We start from the raw sequence: 25,820 nt of genomic DNA, 5'->3' as shown, positions 1-25,820 counted from the left end.
TCAAACCCCAAAATGATCCCCACAATTCCATTTTCATTATAATGATATTTTATATAAGAACTCCAAGAACTATTTTTTTTTTATTTGGGTAATGTCAAATTATAATCAATTTTTTTGATCAAAAAATTTAATTAATGTTTCTTAAAAGAAACAGTCACATGGGTAAATAATTTAACCAGAGACTATAACTGACAATACCATTACTTACATACATTCACACATACATATATATATATATATTTAAATGAAAAAGAGAAGGCTTGTTGTTGTAAAGCTTTCACCTTTATTTTTGGAAGAAGAGGAATCAATCCTTTCTTGTATTAACAGTCAACAGGCAGAGCAGCTTTTAAAGTCACCAATAGTAATCATCGGTAGCATCTCCAAAACTCGAAGCACCGAGAGGTAGTTAATGGCCAAAAAAAAGAAAACGGTGTCGTTTCTCGTCACCCCATCCCAATAACCCACCTATAAAAATGTTGGTAGTAATATCTTTGCATGGGAGTGAGTATTTAAGAGGGTGGCATGTTTTGGGTGATCCCATTAATAACACATCACATGTTCTTGCAAATAATTATTAGTTTCAGGCATAATATTAATTTGTTTTTGTTTTTTTTTATATTTATATTTTTTCTGATCATTACCCAATGTTTTGTTGATTCTTATCCAATAACAAAATAATTGGAGGGGTGATGGGACATGATACCCATTCTATCGAACTACGCACGCTGAACATGCAGACAACAACAGCCATTGTTGTTCCAAGTTTCTGATTTACACTTTGGAGATAGTAAATTATTTACTCATTAATAATCTTAGAAAGATATAAATTTACATGATAGAGATGCATCGGAGGCTGTTGAGATCTTTCTGCTAACCCAGCCAAGCCCATCTTTCTTTCAATGTTGACCCTTTTCAAATTCCAATCCAATTTAAGGAGATGAATCTCCTTCGGATTCTTCGGCTAAAATGGGTAGCCGTTGAATATTTGCTACCTGGGTTCTCACGATCTTGTGGGTTTTCCACCAAACTTCGGCTCCTCCAAGTTTTAACTCCGTTTCGATTGAAGGACGAACATCATCGGACGTGAAGAGGAGGAGATTTACTACTGGAAACTTTATTACAGTGAGTTGAAAAATTAGCTCCAGTTTATGATTATGGGATTCTAATAAGTCAGTTCAATCCACTAATAAATATGTAAATTATAAATCTCGCATTTTTCTCACAGGGGGGGCGGCCCCCTAATTAGACTCCTTCAAAGACGTTGCATGAGTCACATAAAAAATATGTATATGTATATGTATATATATAATTGTTTCTTCGATCAAATCTGAAAATATAATTTTCAGCCATGAGACCAAAGTCAGCAAATCATCTGTTTCCTTTTTGGTCCAATTGAAAATGAATTTACAGAATTTTGACTAAATTCCAAATGGGTCAAGCGAATTGGTGGATTTTCTACAGGAATTTTAGATTCAACTTTGATGGATGCTCTCTATAAATAAATACAACATTCAACAATGAAATTACTTACGAGCACATCGAAATTCAATTGGAATAATTATTCTTTTATGACTTGTGGTTTGAATTTTTACATGTTCAGTACTTTGAAATTTTTCTTGGGTTTATTTTGTCCCTCCATTATTTGACATAGTGTTATTAATTTTTTAAGAAAAGCAATTTGTAAATAGAAAAGTCAAAACATAATAAAAATCCAAAATTCTAGAAGAAAGTAAACATTTAAAGATCCAACTATAAAATCATCATATATAAAAAGAAAATCAAAACACCAAATAGTAACCTGTACTTTACCACAATCTTTATTAAGTCTCCATGAAATGAACAGTTTGCCTAGAGAGAAAAAGTTTAATAACACTTTGATGCCATCAAGTCATGTAGATGTTTTTGCCACCATCCCTAATGTAAAATACAAGTCAGTCCCTTCAGCATGGGAATCTCAGTTCAGCCTCCTCTCCCTAAAACAAGACAACTAGTTGAGGACAAAAAATTCTTGATTTGCCCTAACAACCCAGCAAACCCAAGAATCAGATCAAGCAAATATGATGATTAGTAAAATATCTACCATATAAATTCACTTTTGCTGGTGAAATTAGAGCACAGATAGGGCTTATATATTGAAAAGATGGAATTCTCTTTTCTTTTTTTCCATTTGAAAAATAAAAAGGTAGAATTCTTGTATGAAGATCACGAAAATTTAATATTTAGCATCGCTATCGAGTTCCTATATATTCTATTTAATATTTAATACTTTATACAAGACAACTATAATTCCAACAAGAAAAAGACAAAAGCTAAGTAGTCTACATGTGCCAGTTTAACCTTATTTGTAACCTGCTCTTCTAGAGAAGCCCAAGCAAGCCCTTTTGTACTTTCCGGTACGTCCCAAACTGTCATGTTGCTTTCCATCTAGAAAGAAGCCTTCATATAGTCAACCAAACACAAATATTTAAAGCCCTCCTCTATGTCTATCCTCCTAATATAAATTTTTCTTGGTTTCTTCATCAAACTAGATATTCCTAAATACCAGAAATACCCAACTTCTTTCTACAAACAACTCATATTCCCTGGAAATTCTGTTCCTGCTCTGTAAAACCCAAAAATGGTGGCTAAAGAGTTTAGCACAGAACTAGATCAAGAAAAAACAAACCTGATAGATTTTGATGATGAAGAAGAAACACTATCCCTTTGTGATCTTGCAGTAGATAGCAGTGCAGCTGAGTACTGGAATGCCTTCAAGGAAGACGATCAAAGCTCGTCCTCCAATCAAGATTTATTTGAGTTCTTCAACACAGACTCCACTGCCTCCGCTTATCCAAGAGACAACATCGTCTTCTGTGGAAAAATCATTTCCCACAAGGAGCTAACAGTCACTGGAAAAACCCAATTAACCGAAATCCCCACAAAACAAGAAGCTCCCAAGAAGAGTAGAGGCGTCTTTAAATGTAAATCTCATTCACTAGGTGGATCAAGAGTCCCTCCTTCACCAAAAGTGCAGTGGGGGAAGAGTTACAAGAGATCTATTTCAATGCCGATGTCAAGCAGTTGTGCAAAATATGACAAGAAATTTGATTATTCAGTCAAGAACATATCCATACCGGCAACTCCTATGAAGTCAAGATGGTACTTGTTTGCATTTGGTATGGGAAGGTTCCCTAAGGAAATGGAACTGAGGGATATGAGGAAAAGGCAGAGCAACAGAAGACCAGTGACAATGTTTCAGTTCAAAGCTGAAAGTGAAATAGTGAAGGGTAGTACGAGAAGAAAGAATCTTTGGGGGTTAATTAGATCTCTCATGTGTAGAAACCAACCTGCAGGAGTTATGGTTAAGACATCGTTTGGCTGCATTCCATTGGTGTGAGGGAGATGTTTTAACACACCAGTGGGCAAAATTGATTATACACGAGATGCATGAGCTAAAGATTTTGTATTTCCTGTTTGTGTCCTGGTAGATGTTAGCTTATGAGGGATGTCAGCATGTAACTTGGGGAGGCATGAGTGGAAACTATTTTGTTTACCATAGAAAATTGTTTTTAGTTTTGATTTTCTAAATTCATATATATTTGTACATAAAATTTAAGAACATTTATATGCTAAACATTTATAGTTATTGAAAATAAATAAAATTTAAGAATGATAGTGAAAATATGGCATGAAACAAAACTCATACCATATTTTCTCCATCATCTCCAAAACATTTTCTATACAAAATAGAACCTAAGTATTTAAAAACATATTACAGAACAGGAATATCACAGGGCATGCATTCAAATTCCACTAACTAGATCCAATAGTGTTTAAGGAACCAAAAAGCCAACCTAACAGTTCAGAAATTCAACTTGGGAGCCTAACAACTAAATCTAAATGGTGTGAACAATAATTCTAATCAATGTCTAACAACCCAGAAACCTTCGAACTGGTATAAAGCATATCCCCACTGTTAAATATGTTCATATATGACGGGATCAACCATAAGCAGGCTACAATATGTGTTATAATGGGGATACACCAATCATGCCACGTAATGTTCAATTCCAGAAAGGCATAAAATCTTACTTAACAAGCAACAACAGATAATAAATAAAGTATGAAAGACAGATTCAAGTTAGTGCTTCCCATGTCAAATGTCAATTTTATGCACAAACTGAACCAGAAACACTTTGATTTGAAATCCTGCAAAGTTTCTCAATTGTTCATACTATTTTTTTATCTTGGAAAGTAATAACTCACTAGTACAAAATTCTAAAGAAAAGGAGATATCATCATACTACATGAAAAGCTTGACAAGTGAACAGAAATCTCTCATACATTCTGCTTACCTAAAGTCAAGATTTTCCTTCTCCTTTTGTCTCAGAATAACCGTGTAAACGTTTGGACATCAAAAGGCAGATTCCTGAGATAAGCACATTAAACTTTCAACAAGCCCCAATAAACTACTGAGTTCCTTCTTAGACATTGACCAGCATGTAAGCTGATACAAAATTTTAATTTCCTTAATGCGAAAAAAAAAACTCATTTGACATAATTCTCAAACGATATTTGACATAATTCTCAAATGAGATTCCAACTGCTCTAAGTAAAAACTTTTCTAGCCTTAACTGGGAACCATATATCATACAATAAGAAAATATAAACTCCCAAAGTGAAAATGAGGACTGGAAGATCACATTTTCTGCATCTCAATTAGCACTCAAAATCAACAGTTACCAAATAATTACTCTTCAGGGTATATTTCCTTTCTCATATTTTCATGTCCTCCATTACAAAGCCACTTGTTTCTTTGGAACTCCACCATTTACAGTGATACCTATCACATTGCTAGCAAGTTCATGCTTTCTCCTTGAATTCTTCTGCTTTGTGGAGCTGCAGCAAATAAAAAACATCGGTCAACCTTGAAATGTAGCAAATTTAAAAAATATCAGACTATTTATGGATTATCTGTACCATCTATAATAAAATTAATAGGCCCCCTCGACACTTCAATCATTATTGCAATACATGCCAGAAAGAAAACTACAATCATCAAAAACACCACGAGCAAGTATAAATCCTGTCTGATGTAGGATAGGTAGGGTTAATCCCCATACTTGGGAATTAAGGTATTAATCTAATACTACAGCCAGGATTCTTAAATATCACAACCAAAAATTGAAAATTAAGGTTTGCTGGCAAGGTAAATAACTAGATGTAGCCATAAAAGTAACTAGGTACATCTGGAAGCTGGAACTCCTCAAACATCACATCTAAGGTGAGGGGTTGATTGCCATGAACAATTTTCCATCCACGCAACTCTGGAAGTGAACGCTCCTCCCAGGGTCGCTTTTTCCACTCGGAAAGCAGGTCATGGATGTATTCTAACAATCGATAAGTCAATGAGAAGTGGGAAGATCAAGTAACCCACATGTTTCCAAGCTTTGTTTCTTTACATAAGTCAACATGATGCAAGCAGTACAAGTCTCATTGTAACATATCCTTCCTCAGTCTCAAAGCTCACGACAATATCATAAACCTCAGAAATTTTTTTTTTTCATATAAGTCTGATTGAAGAGGAAAAAATTATCAGTTGAGGGTAAAAGATCCTCCCAAACAGCGAAAGCAGAAAAAAGGAGCTCTATATACCCACTAGCTTAAGCTTGAAAGGTTGCACGATCAAAAATTAAATCAACTTAACTGTTTCAGTTAAAACCTAAAAGTTCACTACTCAGGCTTAGCATCAAATAGTTGCATGTCTCAAGACAAAAGTAAAGAAATAGAGAATTTAATAAATAGGGAAAGTAAATCACACCTTAATTTTTCACTTATAATCAGATTGCTAGAAGCAGCCTTTTCTATGATGCTTCTGTAATAATGTGTAAAAGGAGCATTTCCATTGCACTTTTCAAGCTGTGTGGCAACCATTTATCAAAGTCAGAGTACAAAAAAGTTGTTTATTCGCATAAAAATAATGTTGATGCAAGACGTGAACCTGGAGAAATGATTCAACAGATTGCTGATCTTTTGGTGAAAAAGCTACCTCATCTCTCCTCTTTCTAACAAATTCAACATTCTGCTCCACCTACAGCATGAGAAAAAGGAGTGAAAAAAAAAAAGAACAGTACTTATAAAAACCAGATTTCCACAACAGTATACAAACAAGAACCATTAAGGAAGCAAGTCTAGGTTGTTTCCCCAGCCAAAGTTCTGGAGATTTAAATTTACCTGTCCTATGCTCTGCTATTTCTAACTGCTTATATTCTTTCTAGACGCATTTGGTGTATAAAGTCAGGAATATAACTTTTTTGTTCGATGAGACATTATCAACCTCATGATTATTGCCGTTAATATTGTAGGCATGCTTTGCCAGGCCAATAAATTAATATCCCTATACGCCTTTCTCCTTGTGAACCCATTTTGGGCTACAACCATCACTTGAAAGTGTGCAATAACAATTGCATGGGCTGTATTTACAACATAACATACTTCTGAAAACTAACTTCCTTTTTCAAGGAGATGGATAGACAGAAGAAGTTCTACCTGGTCAATAAGACGCTTTACAGCTCGCCGGAAACTCTCGGTAGTTGTTATGTCATGAAACTTCCTCAGTCGTATGACTGGAATAGTTGCAAGCTCAGGAAAAGATATGTGGTAACTCCATTGAGCAAAGTGCACAGCAAGCAGTTCAATGGCAGAAAAGACACAAGCTTCTTGGAAGTTCCGAGATTTCAACCAATGTTTTGGCAACTGTACCACAAATATCAATGTTACTGGATTTCAGATAAGAAACAATTACAAAGTTAGATGGCGATGCCCTATAAGCAGTGTCAGCATGGCATCAAGTGCAACAAAAGTTTAGGAATAAAAAGTAACAATATTACTGAGTCCTAACCTTCATGGCTGATGAGACCTCAAGCTCCTTTCCGGGCTTACCACCCTCCTTGGTAAGTTTATACTCCAAGATATCCAACACCAAAGATGCAACAGGAATGAAAATTCCATTAGAACTAGAAAGATGATTTAGCCACTGAATGCATTTAAGCCTTAGAGGCAAATATCTTGGTCCAGGAAATAGGCGAGCCACTCCATTTATAACCTGAATGGTCATATAAAGCAGTGGCTGTAGATCATAATCTCGAATATTAATTGATATAAATGAAACCCAAAGATCAATACAGCTAGTGTACTGCCAACTGCATATCCTCTTCACAGCTTCCTGCTTATGAACAGTCGAGAAACAAATTATATAAAATCAACAAGAAATGGAGAATGATAAAATACTCACATTTTAAAACAAAAATGAAATTAACTATGCTAGCATCTATGCTATGAAAGAAGGCATCAGAGAGAGAACATGTTCATTAAGTACCTTCTTCTTTGTCCCTTGACCCAGCTGCAAAATCTTACCAAGTTGTTGGATAGAAGCTGCTGCTCTGTTATAAGCTCTCTGTACATCTAATGAGCATAACTCCACAAGGGAGTCCCTAAGAAACTGTATGTGCTTGGCTAAATTCGGGTCTACAAGTCTGCAGTTTCCAATGAATGATTTATATACTTTAATCAAACAGGTGTCGTAGCATTCTGAGCTGAAAACTGTAGCCACATCTTTTATGATGAGAAAGGCGTGTGAAGATAGAGTCCCTTCACCTGTTGTCCACAAATGAATTGCAATCTGCATTCAATCTAAATTGTTAGTAAAACATGAACTTGTACTGCAAGAAAATAACAGGGAATCAAACTCAAATGGAAAAGTCATTCAATTTGGGGAAATGGCTAAGGATTTAAAATTCCTAAGAGTTGCAAGGTCCAAGTCCATAATATAGCAACAAATTTTGTAATACATAACCAGGTTAGCTACAACAGCAGCATTATGATGATACTTCAATATTAAAATTCTTGGACTATAACTTACATTTTCTGATAGAAGTACAATGTTCATATCAATACTGTCTTACATTTTCATGATGGGAAAAAAAGAAATTGAACATCAGATTTTCCATGAAATAGTACCTTGATAAATCTGTGGAGCAAATAAGGATATGCAGCAAAAAATATAATAGAAGCTCTAAGTCTGGTTAAGGAAAAGGCCAAAATCTCTGAATCAGTAACCTGATTCAAGAGAAACAAGGTACTCCTAAAATAAGACTTGATCAGTGGCTTCAAAGTTTTCCATTTTGTACTATTCTTCAACTCTAAAATTTTCTCCTTCCTGCAACTGGTGTCCGATACCCCTAGAATACCCCGAAATATACTATCAGCCTTCTGAAGCATGAACAGCAAAATCTCACAAAATATCTTGCTGTCTTCAATTCCATAACATAAGCCAGATTCAAGAAGACCAGATGAGTCATTTCCAAAATGACACGCAGCACGATACCCATTTAACAAACAAATAAGTGCTGGCACAGAATGCTGCTCTGTAACTAGTTGACACCAAGAAATAAAGGCAGAGCTAGTCAGCAATTTATACTCAGCTGAATTTGAGCCATTGTCATTCACGCACTCCATGATGCCATTACTGGTGCGAACGTCATCGGAGTACTGTAATAAAAACTTAAATTTTAACATGAGATTTGATACAACATACTCTCAGAAACAGCAGCAGAAAACCATGCAAACTAAGTTGAAATGACATCATATATGCAATACACTTGTTGACTTCCATTCTACTTTGAAGTTCAAAACATAACTTCTACACCTATAACTCAAATAGAACTTTAAGCATGAAAGTGGAATCAACAATATCTGTCATGTATGCACAAGCAAGAAAAAAATATCCAACAATCTAGGTGTTACATTTATTTGAAAGGTATCCTTGTCTGTTGCATATAGGTCATATTCACTCCATTGCACAAAAAAACTGTATTTGGGAGACATAAGAAATTAGGGTCAGGTTCAATGATGCAAACTCAACTAGGGATATTCCTTAAACCTGATTGTTGGACAACCTTCATGATTCAAAGAAACTACCACTCAGAGATAACTAAAAGCTGAGCAACCCGTCCATCAGGTTACCAAGGGTCAAGATAAAAATAGATATCTTCAAAAATTAACTTACGTTATCCTCGTATCTAAATTTCCTAGGGCTGTCATCATAGCTTTCCAGAAACTTGGAAAATCCAGGATCCTGAAATTGCAAGACAGAATTGCTTCAATCAACAAATGGATCATTAAGATTGTAATGTGGATGACAAAATGTAATAACTAGATGTCACATAAGAAAAATATGAAGAGTGCAGAAATAAAGAAATATATCCATCACATATTCAAAATCTGACTTCAGAATAATGATAAAATGTGATCAGTGATCCATGTAATCAAACATGTGAACATGATTGATTGGCACCAGACACATGATTAGATGCACGTAACTCACCAAACAATCAATTCCTTAAAATCACTTATGGCCTATCGGGTGCAAAAGAGGCAAAGATTGCCCAACTGTTCTGTTGAGAACTCAAGAGCTTATCCTCTTATAAAGAGAAGTTCAGAAGAGCTATGTTAATACATAGAATTGATAGCGTCGAGGTCAAGCAGACTACCAATAGGCAAATTGAATCTGCAATATGTACAATCCTGCTCTGATAATGCATTTCCCACAAGAAATACCAGGCCCAATTTTTCGGAACAATCCAAACAATGGAAGGCCCGGCACTAGAGCGGTGTGCCCTTTTATATCTGAAAATTCCATCATGTTCTAGAAAAGTGCATGGTTTACAGTTTCCACATAATTCATTTAGTAAACATTGGTTTATTGACTTAAATTTCCAATAGATTGCAACTTTTGAATTCTCATGATATTATCAATGTCCAAACATCTTCATTTCTCCAGAAAGTCTGATAAAACATGAATACACATCTCAATAGTCTTAAGGTTGTCTTCTATTGTATAGTGTTTGAATCCTGACAGCCCTATTTTGGTTACAAAATAAAGTTGTCTTCTATTGACCAAACTTACTGTATGTTAACACAGAATCCAGTGTTTTCTGGATAGACTTCATCTTTCATCACAGACATGGATTTGTTTTGAATAATTGAGAAAGACTCTGCTGCTGAGAGTCTAAGACTATTATGCTAGGATGATGCATTTTGCACTCCTTATAGACTATAGCACTCATAATCATTACGTTTATGGAGAAGGCCAGATATTAAAGAGAGGCAAATAAGAAGATAGAAGAAAAGACAGTAAAAGAAAAACTCGAATAAGTTGAAGTGTCTCTATTTCAGACAACATTGGATCGCCTTTCTAGTCCAGTTTAAATGGAGGATGCTTCCAGACCACCCCTATAAGTATGATAGCTTGAATATAATTGTTGACCTTACCTGGTTGTTCAATCAACAGTGATTGAAGTTCTAATTGTAAAACAGAATGAACATATAATTCAACAAGCACAAATAACTCCAAAAAATCATTGTTTTGACAGATATATGACACTGTTACCTTTTCTTTCAGCCTGTCCAGTTTCTTCTTTTTCTTTGTGAGGTTTAACTGAATTTCCTTATTATGTGATGACAGAGCACCACTGTTTTTGTCCTCTGCAAACATATTCAAATTAAGATGAAGCGAAAAAAACAGAAAGAAACATAAAGCATACTAGAAATTTCTTGAAATGAATATTAACTATAATGTTGCAACCTTTTAGATAACCCTCTCCTTCACTTTCAGCCATAAATCTGCAGTCAGAGTCCTGATCATCAAATCATACCATCAATTTGAAACCCTAATTGAGATGCCACAAATAAAAACTATAGAACTGATATATACCCCAACCTCGGAGAGATATCCATCACTTTCTGAGTCATCATCGGCCACATCACTGTCATCCTCACCGAATATTGCCTCAAGGGAAACTTCATTTACATCTTCAACTTCATGAATTCTGAGAGCAATTTGACAAAAAATGCAGTTTTTTGTAACTAAAAAAGGATCAAACTCGTAGCAAATACAATATCTAACGCACTTCTGCCGCAAGTTCATACTGGAGTGATAAATGTTTCTAGAGACATCGTAGTACAATATTTTGTAACTAAAAAAGACGAACCTGAATTTGAAATCGAAGAAGGAAACATGTTTTTTTTTTTCTGAATAATCGATGCATTCACTCCATTATACTCATTTCACTATTTACCTTTCGTTAGGCTGTTCTATCTTCTTCTCGTCAGGGTCCTCAGGGGCACTCTGCTCATCTTCCAAATTAATAGGATATTGAGCAATTCAGTTAGTTTCAAGCTTATTTTCGATAAGAATCCTATACGATAAATAATCGGTGCGCTTACTATCACCAATATGCAGAGAGATTAATAAGAATCCTTACTTTTGGCAGCTTTCCTTTTAAACATAGAGTTCAATTTTCGCTTTCGCTTGAGCACGGACTGAAGATTCTTCTTGGCAAATTTCCTGGCTTTCTTTCCCAGCTTTCCCATTTTTCTCACGAAATCACGAAGAAAACTGGAGAAACTGGTGGCGGTGCCGGAGAAGAAGGGAACCTAAAGAGAGGAAGCTGGCGCCGGCGGTGGAAGCTACTGGTATGGTGCTGGAGTACGGTTCAACAGGGCATTTGTTGGGGGTAAATTGGTAATTTGATTGGGTAGCGGGGGTTTAGATTCTCTCTCGGGTTTAGGGTTTAATGTTTTTTGTAAAATTTAAATTTATTTATAAATTAGTTTTTTTTTTTTTGAAATGAAAATTAATATATAGTAATTGTACATCTCTCCCTTTCTTTTATCATCCTCAAATACTAAAGTTGGTGAAACTATGGGCCATTTTGGGTCTGTTTGGATATGAGTTTAGTTCGGCCCAAATTCTGGATATGGACAGTCTGGGCCGCCAACAAATAATTATTTTTATCACAAACATTTATTTCATATACATATATATGTACATATATATATATATATGTGTGTGTGTGCGTATGTATTAATTGAGAGACATTCTGTAGGTTGAATCTTGTTGGTTTTATACAGTCTTTTTCAGTGCTCATTATGAGCTTATGATCTTCTCAATAAAAATATTATCCGCCAACACCTTCGTTTAGTTGACAACATCTTTCCACACTAGTGAACATATACATGTATGTATGTATATATATAAATATATATATATATATATGGTACATACGTGCGTCTCGACTTATAATTAATATAACGATCAAAACTGATGAACAGTGTATTAATTATGAGACATCAATGCTGTTTTTGTTAATTTTCACACGTAAATGGATGTCGATTTCTTGTATAGAATTATAATATTAATTTCAAAGGATGAAAAGTTGGTATATAATGTTTGGCACCTCGCACATATAATGCAAATAATATATATATGTATAGATATGATTTAAGATGATATGTGATAAATAATGAAAACGTTGGGACTCAAATAAGCGCACGTGCGGCTTGTGATCATGTGTGAAGAAACGTAGTCAAATCGGGATTATTTTTCTATAAATTTTTACGTAATTACAGTTTTTTAGCGAAGTAAAATAAAAATGTTACTATATTATGTATTCGTTAATTTGTTCAATATAAATATATTATATTCGATTCGTTTTAAAAATTTAGTACTACCTAATTATTTTTTTTAATACAATGTAATATATATTATATCGTACAATATATTATACTATTGCATAACTAGAGAAATACCATATTTTTCAAAAATAATAATGTATATAAATTGAGTCGAGTTTGTTTAATTACTAGCATTAGTCATTAGATATGGTTATATTTAATGTAATTTTGGCTAAATAAAATATAGTTTAAGTAGGCTAAGATTGAGTTAATTTATTTTAATCTTTTTCATTTAAATTACAATTAAAGTTTGAATTTCTTGTGAAAATAGAAGATGATCTTGTTTATATTCTAGAGTTGGGGAATTATAGGGTATGAAGATTATATCTTTCGTAAATTATTAATTCTTGTAAAAGATGTCATGAATTCGAATCTAGTTATAAATCTACGTGTTATTATTTAAAATTGTATTGTATTTATATTATATTAATTGTTGTTTGTATATCTCATAATTGACAAATATAGTAATTTAACATAAAATATATTTTATAGTTATTGCATATATAAGATTTAATAATGATTTTTACATTTTTTAAGTTAAGAATAACACATTATATTCCTTAAACATTGTAGAACATGGTTTCTATGGAATTAATCTCACCTATGAAAAACTTATATATATATATATATAATTGTAATGCCAAAAGAGAATTTGGGTATGACTAATTTTCGTACAAGGAGGGTTAAATGATATAACTAATGAACTTACACATAGAAATGAAGGCAAAAGAGACCAACGTTGAGTTCTCAAGACTTGGAAAATTAAGCGTCAATCATGTTTAAATTGGATATGTATGTGTATATGTATATGTGTATGTATATGTAAATGTATATATGTTAATGTTACTTCCCCTTATCAATACACTAGAGAAGTGTGTGAACAAACTGACCATTTCAAATTTCCAATGGTTTTTTTTTTTTTTTTAGATTTCGAGATACTAGGCAATGACTACTTACTTTGAATAATATAAAACTATATATGCATGTATATGTATATGTACGTATAGTTTAGTTTAAGGTCCTCTTGGTTTTGGTCAAGTCACGTGATCAGACGTTCGCCCTAAAACTTGGAGGTCTGTTGGTTTATATAACTTCAAGTGAAAAGTTGACCGACTATATACAGATGCGGTCATATTCAATCAAAGACAAATTATATTGAATAACACAATACGTATATGTATGTATATATATATATATATATATATATATATATGGAGTAAATAATAATAATGCATGGAGCAATATATGTATAGACGCGTTACAACAAGGAAAGGGTGCTTTTTCCATTCACAAATTAAATCAACAGTCGTTCGTTGAGACATCAATCAAACCCGACCACCTTTCATTAATCTCAAAACTATACATACATACATACATACATACACACACAGCAATCCTTTCGTTACATATTATTATATGGCCCATCCTCACTCACTATCATTAGCTGTGATCGAAGTCATTATTATATTCTTTCATCAAATCAGATTTCCATTCAAAAGTCTCATCGTATGCACAACTTAAAAACTTACATATCACCTATTACGTATATGTACACACACACACTTTAGCTACTATATTATATATAATGCAACACACATTTTTACATCAAACTATTCGTGTGTGTGTGTGTGTGTGTGTGTTGCATACATGTGTGGCATGGCCGCACGAAGACTAACTTGTGTAAAAATGTTGAGCATTTCATATTGAATACCCTTAAAAGACTGCCGTTGCCATTATTGCCACATAATATACTATATATATATATATATATATATAAATGGGTAATGGGAAGACAATAAATGTAAGTGACTTGGGCTTTAAATTTCATTAATTAATTACCCACTTGAGGTAAGAGATAAATATGACCCACTAGTGAATTTGTGGCTTGTGTTTTTTGGTTAATTAATGATCTACGGTCCACCATTTAAAATTAAGTTAAAGTCCATTTTTACCTTCAAGTTTTTCTTTTAGTTCACTTTTGGGTTTGATGGGTTATGTACATTATGTGTGTGTGTGTGTACATATATATATATATATATATATGTTTTTTTGTCAAGAGACAATATAAAACGCGTTTCTTTTTTTTTTTTTTGGGTATTTTTGCAATTTATAAAATGACCCTTTTTGGTGCCTCGATTTTATCGTTAATTTTACTATTGTTTATAATTTTTTTTTTTGAAAAAAAAGGTGTTTAATTTGTGAAAAATAAAAATAATTTTGGGTCAAGATAAGCACTGGAATATAAAGGTAACAGAAGTCTCTTGCTACCAAAATGAAAACGAAAGTTAAGAAAGAAACGAGTAGTGGCAGTCAAGAGTTGGTTTTGACAAGGAGAAAATTAAATGAGAAAACAAATTTTGAGGAGATAAAAAAAATTAGGTCACCAAAAGTTGCTCTGAGCAAGAATTTTTGCATTTGTTCTTTAGATAATGACACTAATCTTTTTTTATTTTGTTTTTCGAATTAATGACCTTATAGTTCGTGCAACGAATAGATAAATTTCGTACGTCACGTAACATCAAGAATTTAAATTTTTTACTTTTTAAATGATCACTCTTTAATATAATTACGAAACAAAAATTTAATATTATACGACGTGCCACTAATTTTATTAGGAAATTTTTTTTATAAATATTTATTTTAAATAAAATTTTATTTTAAAATATTATGTAAAAAAATTGAGTATGAAAAAATAAATTAAGAAATATACACTTTTTTACGGTATAATTAGTACTTTTCTCAGATCGAGAATGTGTTTGGATACGTTAGTCATCAATTAAGTTCTTCACTTCGTAATCAAACAAGTAAGGAAAATCCCATGAAATTTTATTCCTTTTTCTCAAATCTCCATGACTAATTAAGTTACTTTATTGAAAAAAAAAAACAAAAAAAATATATATATATCTCTACGTAATGCATGTTTAAATATATAAATTATATATGTTATTATATATGATTTAGTCTTCATTGTTTAATTTAATTAAATTAAAACCTCCCCAAACTAGAAAGGCTACATATGATTTATAAATTTACACTAGTTTCTTAATTCTTCTTATTCATGTCCAAAGTGGTTCCCAAGTGGAGCCAAGAGTAGCATCATCTAAGAAGCAGGTAGTGTCAATATAAGTAGACTGTTGCTGTTGCTGGAAGATGGGCTCTTGGGACTGTGATCTCATTTCCATGCAAATCAGGGCTACCAAATTGGCTTGTTGACATTGCATTGTCACAAGCTCAGCTTGTGCTTTTGCCAATTGACCTTGTAGCTCGCTCACTTGCTTTTGAAGTTGACAAATTGCGCCCGCACATCCATAAACCGGGTCTCTAATTCTCGCACTCGCTTCGTACACCATACTGCTTACAGCATCTGTTCTCTGACATTCTGGAATTTCCTGTAATCATTAATGTAAATGAGTTTATCCGAGTACAACACAGAGAAAAAAAAAAAAAAAAGATTATGATTGAGAGAAAAAAGAGTAAAGGAGATGCTTAAATTCAACCGCAAGTACTAAATAAGGAACGTATGGAAGTGAATTCACAGGATTGCCCTTAGATGAGAGTAATAAATGTATATGGTTTTGGATATTGATGTGAATTGAAGCCATGTGGGAATGATGGAAAATGTTGACTTCTGATTTGTCAATAGTACTAGAAGCATGTATACTGTGCTATGGTTTGAAATTCCTTTGTCTGTGTGAGTTGCAGTTTTTTTGGTTTGTGTAAAAAAGGGCAAATTTCTAGGTTCTCAAAAGCCTCGTACCTAACCGTGTCAAGTTATTATTTCATGGCCTGCCATGGATCAGGAGTGAGGACCTCGTCAAAGGACATTGATTCTTATAATTCAACTCCATTATTCATGTATGTACAGACATATATGCTACTAAAAATCAAGCAGGTATGAGTATCTTTTCTAAAGATATCTAAACAGAGGACCACTTGGAGGTTGGAAAATTGGAATAAGGTTAAATGTGAATGGCAAAAATATGAAAGAAAGAATTAAATACAGTGAGACTAGTCTATTGAAAAAAAAAAAAAAAAAAAAGCCCAAGAAAACACATGCTTCGTGCTCATAGAATAGAATTATCTTCCTTTAAAAGAAGACTCAGAAAATGCATGTCGTGCCAATAAGCTTAACCCTTCAGATCACCTAATCAAGAAATTAGACAAAAATTTCGGCAATTAATTCGCTTGCTGTAGAAAAGTAATGTCCGCGAATGCATTTTACTGATAATTAGCTTGAGATTACGATAAACATGAAGCTGATTAAGAAATTAGCTTGATTTTAAAGAAAATTTTGAGAAAGAAAAAGAATCATTTGGTGATAATCAGCTTTTGATTACACTAAGCATGAGTTAGTTAACCTAGGAATTAAATTCAAATTTAAAAAAAAAAAAAAAAAAAAAAAAAATTTAAACTATACCTGCAAGAACTTAATGATATTGCTGGCTCCAAAGACTCTGTGAGCAATGGTGAACTTATAGGGTTCAGTCGGCGGAAAGTAAGGAGCCAACACGCATTTGTCCACACATCGTCGGCGAAGAATCTTGCAGGCGGCACACGGACTGAGAACCACCGGAGGAGGGGGTGAGGACGGCGGCGCAGGAGGGAGAGTTGGTGAGGATTTGGACGGAGAGGGGAAACTGATCAGAGAAGACTGATGAGGTGGAGAGGAAGAGGAAGATGGAGAGTACGAGAAGTTTGTCGGTGGCAACATTGCCGGCTTCTCTGTGAATTCCATTGAGGAGGAGGAGGGAGGTCGAAAGGAAAAAGGAGGGAAAAAGAGAAAGACGGAGGAAGGAGAAGAGGAGTTGGTTTTTAAGTTGAAACTTGAAACAGAACTGACAGAGCAGAGTATATATATATACACACACACACACGCAGGAGGGGAGGAAGAATTGTGCGAGCTTGTTATAAAAATAGCCAAATATGACGTCATTAATTTAAAGTCAATTTGATTTTTTTATAAAAAAAAGATGCAGTCTTTTTTTTAAAAAAAAAAAAATCAGAAAATAATAGTATTAAAATAATATAACTAATTTTAATATTATCAAACACAATAATATTTTAATATTTATTTTGTAAATGTATTACGAATCTATAGTAATTAATTTAATAATATTTATAAATTAATTTATTAATATAATTATACGATAGTGGATATTAACTATATATATATATATATATATGTGTGTGTGTGTGTGTGGGAGTCTTGAGTAAGAGGGATGGTCAAGGTTAAAAATCAAAGGAAATGTGCTCCATTATATTTGATAAAGGAATGAATGTGGCATCATATTTTGTAGACTGGACTCAAATCCTGAGTCAATTTAAGACTACTTCTAAATCTTGATGACTACAAGAATTTTCCTTAATTAATTGACATTTTTTATTTTTTAAAATATTTAAAAAATATATATATATTAAAAGTAAATATGATATTTTATGCTAAAGAGTCATGCAAGTAGCAGGTCTACATTCTAAAAATGTACTTGTTCCAACTTCAAATACATTGACTAACAACAATTCAATAAATAGGTTTCAATTACATCTAATTAAATATTTAGATACGAAGCCGATTTTCAAACCCAGAAAATCTCGTACATTGACCACCCGGGGAGGGGGCCTGTCCTCTGTAATCACACTGGTTGGTACCCATCCACCATTTACATGTGTTATATGTATATGTGTGTGTGTAGGGTGCTGAGTCCAGAGTCCATTGCCATTGTCAATGAACACACGATGCAATCACAGTGTTTAGAAAATTGTATATTATATATATTCACAGAGTGCGAACGTTGAGAAAATGAGAATCTTTTACCGTAGGAACTAGTAAAGATTGCCGACATTTAATTAATGGTAAAGTAAATGTTAGGGTAAATACGAGTTAAATGATCATAACTTAATGTTAAAGCAAGTCAGGGATGTAAAGTAACCAAATATTTACCCCCCTCAAAATAACTTTTTTGTCCTTTTAAATCACTTATGAGATTTAATTAACAAAATAATTTTCATTTTCCTGTGATTAATTCTATAAAATTTGGAGTAAGTTATTACTTAAACATTATTATTGTGTGTGTTTTTTTTTTTTTTGTATTTTTATTATAAAATTACATTATAAAATAATTTTACAAGATTAAGCTGTAATGAAATTATATATGTTTGTGACAGTACAAACATATACGTAGTTGTAAGATAAAGAGTATCGATTAATAATTTTTACGATAAAAAAATAATAATTGAAAATGAATGGTATAGTTTTTTTTGGGGGGGGGGGGGGGGGGAAGAGTATGATATGTTGTTGAAGAGGATGGGCCAAGATGAGTCGAGAAATGCCGCCATAATCGAGACAGCATATTCCTGCAACCACCGATCTGCAACTACTTCCAATCCAAAATACCCAGAAAAAAGAAAAGTTGGCGATTAATTGAAAATGACTTGGGTTTTAAGGGACTGTCCCCTTAAGCCCGCACCTTTAGGGACCCTGCTGGTGGGTTGCCCCGTGGGTCCATGGTGGGTGACAGACTCCTCTCCTCTCTCAACTCTGCTCCATCGGCCGCAGCAAAGCGAGTACGTACGCGTACCAACTGTTTGTGAAAAGTCCTCAGAAAAAAAAAATAAAATAAAATAAAAAAGTTTGGTCTTTTTACCTGTTGGGACTTTTTGGGTTAATTTCTTTTGTTTGAAAATTTTACATGTTCCTTTTCAATTTGTAGAAAATTATTCATTGGGTGTTTCTGAAATTGGATTTTTGTGGTTGGTTGTGTAGTAGCGGTTGGGTTGTGTTTATCTTTAGATTGTCGTCTAATGAGCTTCTTCTCCTTCATCGTCTTATTTTTGACCTCCCACGTATAAACGTTGTCGTTTTTGTTATTTCAACACAAACGACAACTCTCACTTTCTCCCTCCCTCTCTCTCTCTCTCTCTCGTATTCCTTCGCAAGAATGCTTCTCTGCTTGGGTAAGCACATGAGCACATATAGCATCATCAAACAAAAATCTTTTTGTATACGTGTGTGTGTGTGTGTATATATATATTTAGCATTGATAGTATTTGTTGTTCGATTTGGTAAAAATATCAAATTTACTATTCGAAGTTTAGCAATTTAAATGTCATTTATTTCTAACTATATGATAATTGTATTAGTTTGAATTTTTTGGGCATCATCCAATTTTCCACCCCTTTTAATCATATTAATTGTTGGAATTAGTATGCTAATTAAAGATTTTTAAAAACAAATTAGTGGGTGGTCCTCTCTGTTACTCGCTCATTTCCCATCTTTAGCAAAAAGATTGACACAAAAGTCCCAGTTTTTACGAGCCAAAAGTGACTCCATAATTTTATTTGGGTTAGAAAAATACATAACAACAATACATATACGCATACAATATTATAATTGATTAGCCTCAATTATTCAACAACGCAAAGTTAACCCAACTATGTCTCTCTTTTATGTATCATTTCCTTTCTTGGATCAAAAGTCAACTAAAACACTCGAGAGAAAAGGAAACCAACTGGATATCATAGCTACTTTTAGAAAATTAATTCATCTTAAAACATACCCAAAACCTATATATACGTTTTTATTATTTCTCGAACTATATATATATATATTAGCAGGCTATGATTTGTTGAAAGAAAATGAAAAAGAAAAAAAAAAAAAAACAGTGATTACCACATGTTTAATTAAAGAAGAAGGAAGATAATGGGTTTGATCAACATCCACAGACGACTTAAATTTACGCACACAGAGATGGTGGGAAATACATAAACTATATTTAATTACCGTATGTGTATGTATAGCCGCATAGTAATATAAATATATATATATATATGAAAATAGAAACTAATCAAATTTATCTGTCAAAAAGAATATGAATTTTAGATTAGATATCAATTTAAGATTTAAAAAAAATTAAATAAAAATAAAAGGCAATATTTTTTGGGGTATTTGCAAACTGGCCTCCATTTATATAATTTTAACAAAAGTCCACACGTTGTTGCTTAGTTGGACTTCATACTTTCAAATATTCCTTTTTTTTTTTTTTTTTTTTTCCATTGTATATATGCATGTAGATACATTGTATATATGTATCTACATGCATGTATACAATGTAGAGATTTGTGCTTAAATATTTCAATGAAGGGAAGGTCGGAAACCACTTGGCCTACCCCTTCTTGGGGGGTCAAGAAGAACCAACTATATATATATATATATATATATATATACACGTAGGCGTACAACTATGTTATATATATATAATTTTGAGCTATGAGGATGGCACGAATTCCACACGCACCTCGAGCCTTTTTTACATTGAACGTTTTCATACTAAGAAGAGTTTATCTTTAGAAGAAGAATTTGAAGCGATGACTTTGGCAAAGAAAGCGGAGGAGCGGGTTCTTGATTTACTTGTTATGGTCGAGGGAGTAGAGTTCCCTCCTGCATAGTCTACGCTTGGCTTTTTATTAATTTCAAAAGGGAAATGATCAAAAGCTCCAATCAAATAAACTTGATTTATGAAGATGAAATCACATGTCTGTGAGACAACACTGTTGTTTCTTTCATCAATCTGAAATCGCTACAAGATAATGAAACAGTCACTCAAGTTTTGGAGTGAGAATTGTGGTTGGTTTCCATGATCCACTCATCACAATCCTTCAAAAGCAAATTGGTAAGAAATAAAATTGTACAAGAAATCACAACATGCAGTCATGATTAAACATCTTTTTTCACCTTTTAAAAGCAGAGAGAATCACTTCAGGAACACAAAAAGGGGTTGATGTACAAAGTTAAATTTAATGATTCTTTGTTTTCTATAATATATATATATATATAGATACTCTCACTACTGTAATTGCTTCCAAATGCAACTAAAGATTATGTGGCCCATTGTTTCTTTCTTTATTTTATTTTAATAATCTTTAATTATGGGATTCCCTTCCATTAATCGTATATGAGAGAAACAGTAAAAATCAGACGTATATTGTACATGATCAACTCTTCAACTGTATTTTGTTTTATTTTAGATCAAAAGAATTATTGCTATACAAAATTTCATGAAGATGGCCATATCCTCTCTTCAATAGTGTGTGCTTTATTCCAAACCGAGAACTTACACAACTCAGCCTTGATGTTGTTGGCATATTTGCCCCTTGAAATTTCTTCTCAAGCACCCATTCTGCAGGTTCCGAGTTACTGTCGAACCTCAGTTTGGCGTGCAACCAATGTAAGCAAAGCATCTGAAAGTACGAGTTCTTTCGCCTCTTCGAGCTCCTTTACATTGACCATCTGATAGATAGGAACATCAGAGTAAGTAAACAGAAATGAAATTCTTATTAAATCATCCGTGGTTAAACTCCATGGTTTTGTTTCGTTTCCAATCAAGAACTTTGCAGAGGCAACCCATTAGACCTCAGTTTACAGATAGAGAAAAAAACAAATGAAGGGAAAAAAGACGTAAACAATTGCTCTCAGTATTTCTAAGTCTCTCATGGCAAACAAAGTGCCAACACCGCTTCTAATACGAATCCAAATGCATATGCATTGCTCTCAGGTTCCCATTGTAAGGAATTATCACGAGTTCTGAAGAAGTAAACATATTGTGCTTTCACATCTAACAAGCTTCTAACATCCCCCCCGCTCGGTGTAAATGTAATCACTTACCACGATCAATACATATCCAAGTGCCAACACCAGTTAAAATTGTATGTTCTACAATAGCAATTCAACATCATTAATAACCTTTGTTTTTTTTTTTTTTTGAAATCCAACGGAAGAAGGGCATGCAAGCATTTTAAGTCAAAAAGTTCAGTAAAAAATCAATGTATTTAAAATTTATGAATCCAAATGCAATCCTACTGTAACAATGGTTCAGCAAAACATATAAGGGAGGTTTCTATTTCTCTGAATGACTGTTGATATTAGTTTTTCTTTGGAAGCCGATATTAGTTTATTCAGAAGGACTTACCTAAAGGAGTATCAAGACTACCTGTCAGTCCAAACAAAGATCTGCAAAAGAATAAGTAAGAAAAAAGCAGTTTTAGGACTAAAGCCAAATGACACAATAAATAATTAATGGGCCAATTGTAGATCCACATTCTACATTGAAAGAGCAGCAAACCATGAGTAGAACTAATTACTGAAATGTTTGAAGTACTTATCAATAAGACGCCAAAAAACATAAGATTTATAACAGAAAACTGTAATCAGGTCTCGTAGCGTCCCTCATCAAAGAGGAGACCACTCACAAAATATTGAATTGCCAAATACTTCTTCGTTGCACCTTCTATTTGATGACCTAGAGATTTATTGAACCAAAATATGTTCCATGCTGGACTTAAGGCCCATGGCATGATACATGTAGCTGGCATCTAACATTACACTTTCAGTCAACATGCATAAATTTGGACAACCTGGCTTCGCTCTTGGCAGATTCTTTATGCTTGTTGTCTATTCAACTATACAGCCACACCGAGTACACATAAAATATGCATATCTAACCATGCTTTAAAGCCAATGTATTGTTTTCCACTTGATCAGCCAATTTTGGAAACCATACAGATCAAGAATTCATAAAAGCAACAACCAACAACAGGCAGGCAAAAATGAATGTGTAAATCTGAAATCTAATTGGAGCTTCAACTTCGAAAAAATTTATCAGTTGTTGATTATGAATTGGCAACATTAACCTTTCCTGAAGGTCCAAGCAGAGAGAACACACTTTACCTGAGCTCTTTACTAGGTTACGTTGCCACTGAATTAATGTCGAAAGCCATGATGAAGCTTGCTCCATTTGGCACCATTGAGTCAAAGGAAAAAAAGGCTTGAATTCTACCCCGCAGCTTTTGATATGCTTTTCCTCCGTTTAATAAGACCAGTCATTAAATCAATGTAGGTAGACTTATCTACAGAAATGCCTTTCCGTGTCAGTTCTTCAACAGTTTGCATTGCGTCTTTGTATCTTCCTTGAGTGCACAGCTCGCTAATCTTCTCTGTATATGCAATGGAGTCAGGATCAAATTCTTCTGGTACCGAACTTGCCATCACATTCTCCCTCTTTTCTATCTGCAAGGGTTGATCCTGTAATTTTCCCTTCTCTAACATTTTGGCTAATAACTTGTCTCCTTCCTCTAATTTACCAGTATCAGCCAGCGCACCAAGAACAGCGTTATATGTGTAATGATCAGGTCCCAGTTCCTTTTCTTCCATCTCAGAGACAAGCTCAAGCACTTCATCAAATCTCCTCTCCTTGCAGAGGGCTGATATCATTGTATTGTAAGTGACAGCATCAATATCTTTTCCTTTAGATATCCATGATTTGAAGAGTTTAAGCGCTCTTTCCAGCATCCTTTCTCTACAAAGCCCGTCAAGAAGAATATTACAGGTAAACACGTCTGGTTTAAATGAATTTTCAACCATTTTATTATGAAATTGAAAAGCTTTGTCAATCAGCCCCTCCCTACAGTAACCGTGGATAATCGTATTATATGTAGTTTCATCTGCAACTAAACCATTTTCAAGAAGCTCGTTCAACTTCTCTATTGCTAATTCAGTCTTTCCTGACTGACATAGCCCTCCAATTAAAGAGTTATAAGTAATGATGCTAGGACTGATGTTTTTCTCCTTCATCTCATCCCACAGTTTCAGAGCCTTGTTTACCTTTTCTTCCCTGAAGCATCCTGTGATCAAAGTGCCGTAGCTCACCTCATCAACTAAATAACCCCGCTTGCTGGCAGTGCTCAGCAACTCGTATGCCTGGTGAAGATTTCCCTCCACACAGAGTGTATGGAGTACGGTATTAAGGGTAACCGTATCCATCTTGAAACCTTTCTGGCCCATCTCATCCATCATCCGGAAAGCTTCAGCCAAGTTCCCTGCTTTAGAGTACCCATTTATCAAAGTGTTGTATGTGACACGATCAGGTGAGGATCCACTTTCTTCCATCTTCTGGACCTGTTTAGCAGCTTCATCTGTCTTCCCTTCTTTGCAAAGCCACTTAATTACTATATTGTGCGTAACTGCATTCTGTCTTACTCCTTTCTCACCCATTTGCTCAATCAACCTGAAAGCCTCTGAACTATTACCCCACTCGAAGCACCCATTAATCAGAGTATTGTAAGTAACAACATCAGGCAACAGCTTCAAATTCTCCATCTCATCTCTCAACCGCAAGGCTTCTTCAATCTTCCCTTCGTTGCACAGCCCATTAATCAACATGTTATAAGTCCAAACATCAGGCAAAAGATTGTTCTGCGTCATCAACTCCCTTACCTTGGCGGCCTCCTTCAACCACCCAATCCTACAATACCCACTAACCAAAATGTTATAAGTGTTTCTATTGGGCACTAGTCCCCTATTCTTCATATCCAACAACAAGTCCCTGGCCTCACTCAACCTTCCTTTCTTGCACAAGGCGTCTAAAATGGTGTTATACGTGACGTTATCAGGACTAACAGCAAACTCCCCCACCATCCTCTCCACCATCTCCACAGCCTCTTTGAAATTACCCACTAAGCAAAACCCATGAATCAAAACATTGAATGTGTTGACACTAGGTTTAACCCCTAACTTAATCATATCAGAGAACACTTCCATAGCAAAAGAGAGAGAATGGGAAGAGGGGTACCTTACCAATCCAATGAGGAGAGTGTTGCAGGTAAGGAGGTTTGGCTTAAGCCTCATCCGCCGCATCTTCTTAAAGATCTGGAGCCCAAGGTGCGGCTTCCCAGACTGGACGTAGGCGCCTACGGAGGTGTCAAGGAGAGCTTTGGAGGGGCGCTGGGAAATGCGGAGGTCAGGGTGAAGGAGGGAACGGTGAAGAGAAAGGGATGAATCAGAGCGGATGAAGGAGAGAAGAAGAGACTTAGCGTCGGAGAACTTGTTGTGGGACAGTAGGGGAGGGAGGACGTAGAGGAGGGGGAGAGGGGAATCGGAGGGGAAGGAAGGGAGAGAAGACTGAGCCCAGTTGAAGAAGGAAAGAAGTGTATTCGGTCGGCTAGATAGTGATGGAGATGAGAGAAGAGAGAGGAGTAGGGACTGTGAGATTTGTGGGATGTACTGTGTCAATCCCTCCATTAACGGCATCTTCTCCGAGGTCAGTATTGCTGTTAAGGTTTTCAGCAACTGAGCTTCACTTTGTGCTGAACTCATCATGATTCCACTTTTGAGGGTTTATTGTTCTAGCATCTTCATCGGTTCTGCTTTTTTCTCAAGCAGGGAGGGAGAGAGAGAGAGAGAGAGAGAGAGAGAGAGACGCCGGTACCATTGCCGG

General features: G+C 34.4%; 3 protein-coding genes across 8 annotated transcripts; all 3 read right to left on the bottom strand.

Annotated features, from left to right (window-relative positions):
* Window positions 1–4,436: 4,436 nt before the first annotated feature.
* LOC110814611 (Noc2p family) lies at window positions 4,437–11,623 on the bottom strand. Of its 3 annotated transcripts, none has more exons than XM_022042138.2 (13): window positions 11,304–11,623; window positions 11,118–11,175; window positions 10,754–10,868; window positions 10,625–10,676; window positions 10,430–10,524; window positions 9,047–9,115; window positions 7,999–8,529; window positions 7,358–7,660; window positions 6,881–7,204; window positions 6,529–6,735; window positions 5,981–6,070; window positions 5,801–5,898; window positions 4,437–4,878 (listed from the first exon to the last, which is right to left on the bottom strand). In XM_022042138.2, exons 1-13 carry the CDS (start codon window positions 11,410–11,412, stop codon window positions 4,776–4,778), a joined length of 2,154 nt encoding a protein of 717 aa, XP_021897830.1. In that variant the 5' UTR covers window positions 11,413–11,623; the 3' UTR covers window positions 4,437–4,775. The 3 variants fall into 3 exon arrangements, with proteins under 3 accessions (XP_021897830.1, XP_088068499.1, XP_021897832.1); XM_088212373.1 differs by having other exon boundaries at window positions 8,464–8,529; XM_022042140.2 differs by having other exon boundaries at window positions 10,760–10,868; window positions 11,304–11,622.
* A 3,820-nt stretch (window positions 11,624–15,443) lies between these two features.
* LOC110814646 (LOB domain-containing protein 1-like) lies at window positions 15,444–17,390 on the bottom strand. The gene is made up of 2 exons (XM_022042187.2): window positions 16,973–17,390; window positions 15,444–15,944 (listed from the first exon to the last, which is right to left on the bottom strand). The coding sequence occupies exons 1-2, from the start codon at window positions 17,288–17,290 to the stop codon at window positions 15,612–15,614; spliced, it is 651 nt and encodes a 216-aa protein (XP_021897879.1). The 5' UTR covers window positions 17,291–17,390; the 3' UTR covers window positions 15,444–15,611.
* A 4,114-nt stretch (window positions 17,391–21,504) lies between these two features.
* On the bottom strand, window positions 21,505–25,702 carry LOC110814589 (Pentatricopeptide repeat (PPR) superfamily protein). Of its 4 annotated transcripts, none has more exons than XM_088212370.1 (4): window positions 25,181–25,320; window positions 23,276–25,059; window positions 22,518–22,558; window positions 21,505–21,838 (listed from the first exon to the last, which is right to left on the bottom strand). In XM_088212370.1, exon 2 carries the CDS (start codon window positions 25,031–25,033, stop codon window positions 23,381–23,383), a length of 1,653 nt encoding a protein of 550 aa, XP_088068496.1. In that variant the 5' UTR covers window positions 25,034–25,059; window positions 25,181–25,320; the 3' UTR covers window positions 21,505–21,838; window positions 22,518–22,558; window positions 23,276–23,380. The 4 variants fall into 4 exon arrangements, with proteins under 4 accessions (XP_088068496.1, XP_088068495.1, XP_021897792.2 ...); XM_088212369.1 differs by having other exon boundaries at window positions 25,176–25,316; XM_022042100.2 differs by having other exon boundaries at window positions 23,276–25,702.
* Between the last annotated feature and the right edge of the window lie 118 nt (window positions 25,703–25,820).

This window comes from Carica papaya, chromosome 2, assembly GCF_054855325.1.
Source record: "Carica papaya isolate Zhongbai chromosome 2, ASM5485532v1, whole genome shotgun sequence".
Taxonomy (NCBI): domain Eukaryota; kingdom Viridiplantae; phylum Streptophyta; class Magnoliopsida; order Brassicales; family Caricaceae; genus Carica; species Carica papaya.
Note: the sequence above shows the minus strand (reverse complement) of the source record. Positions and strands in the feature narration are given on the sequence as shown.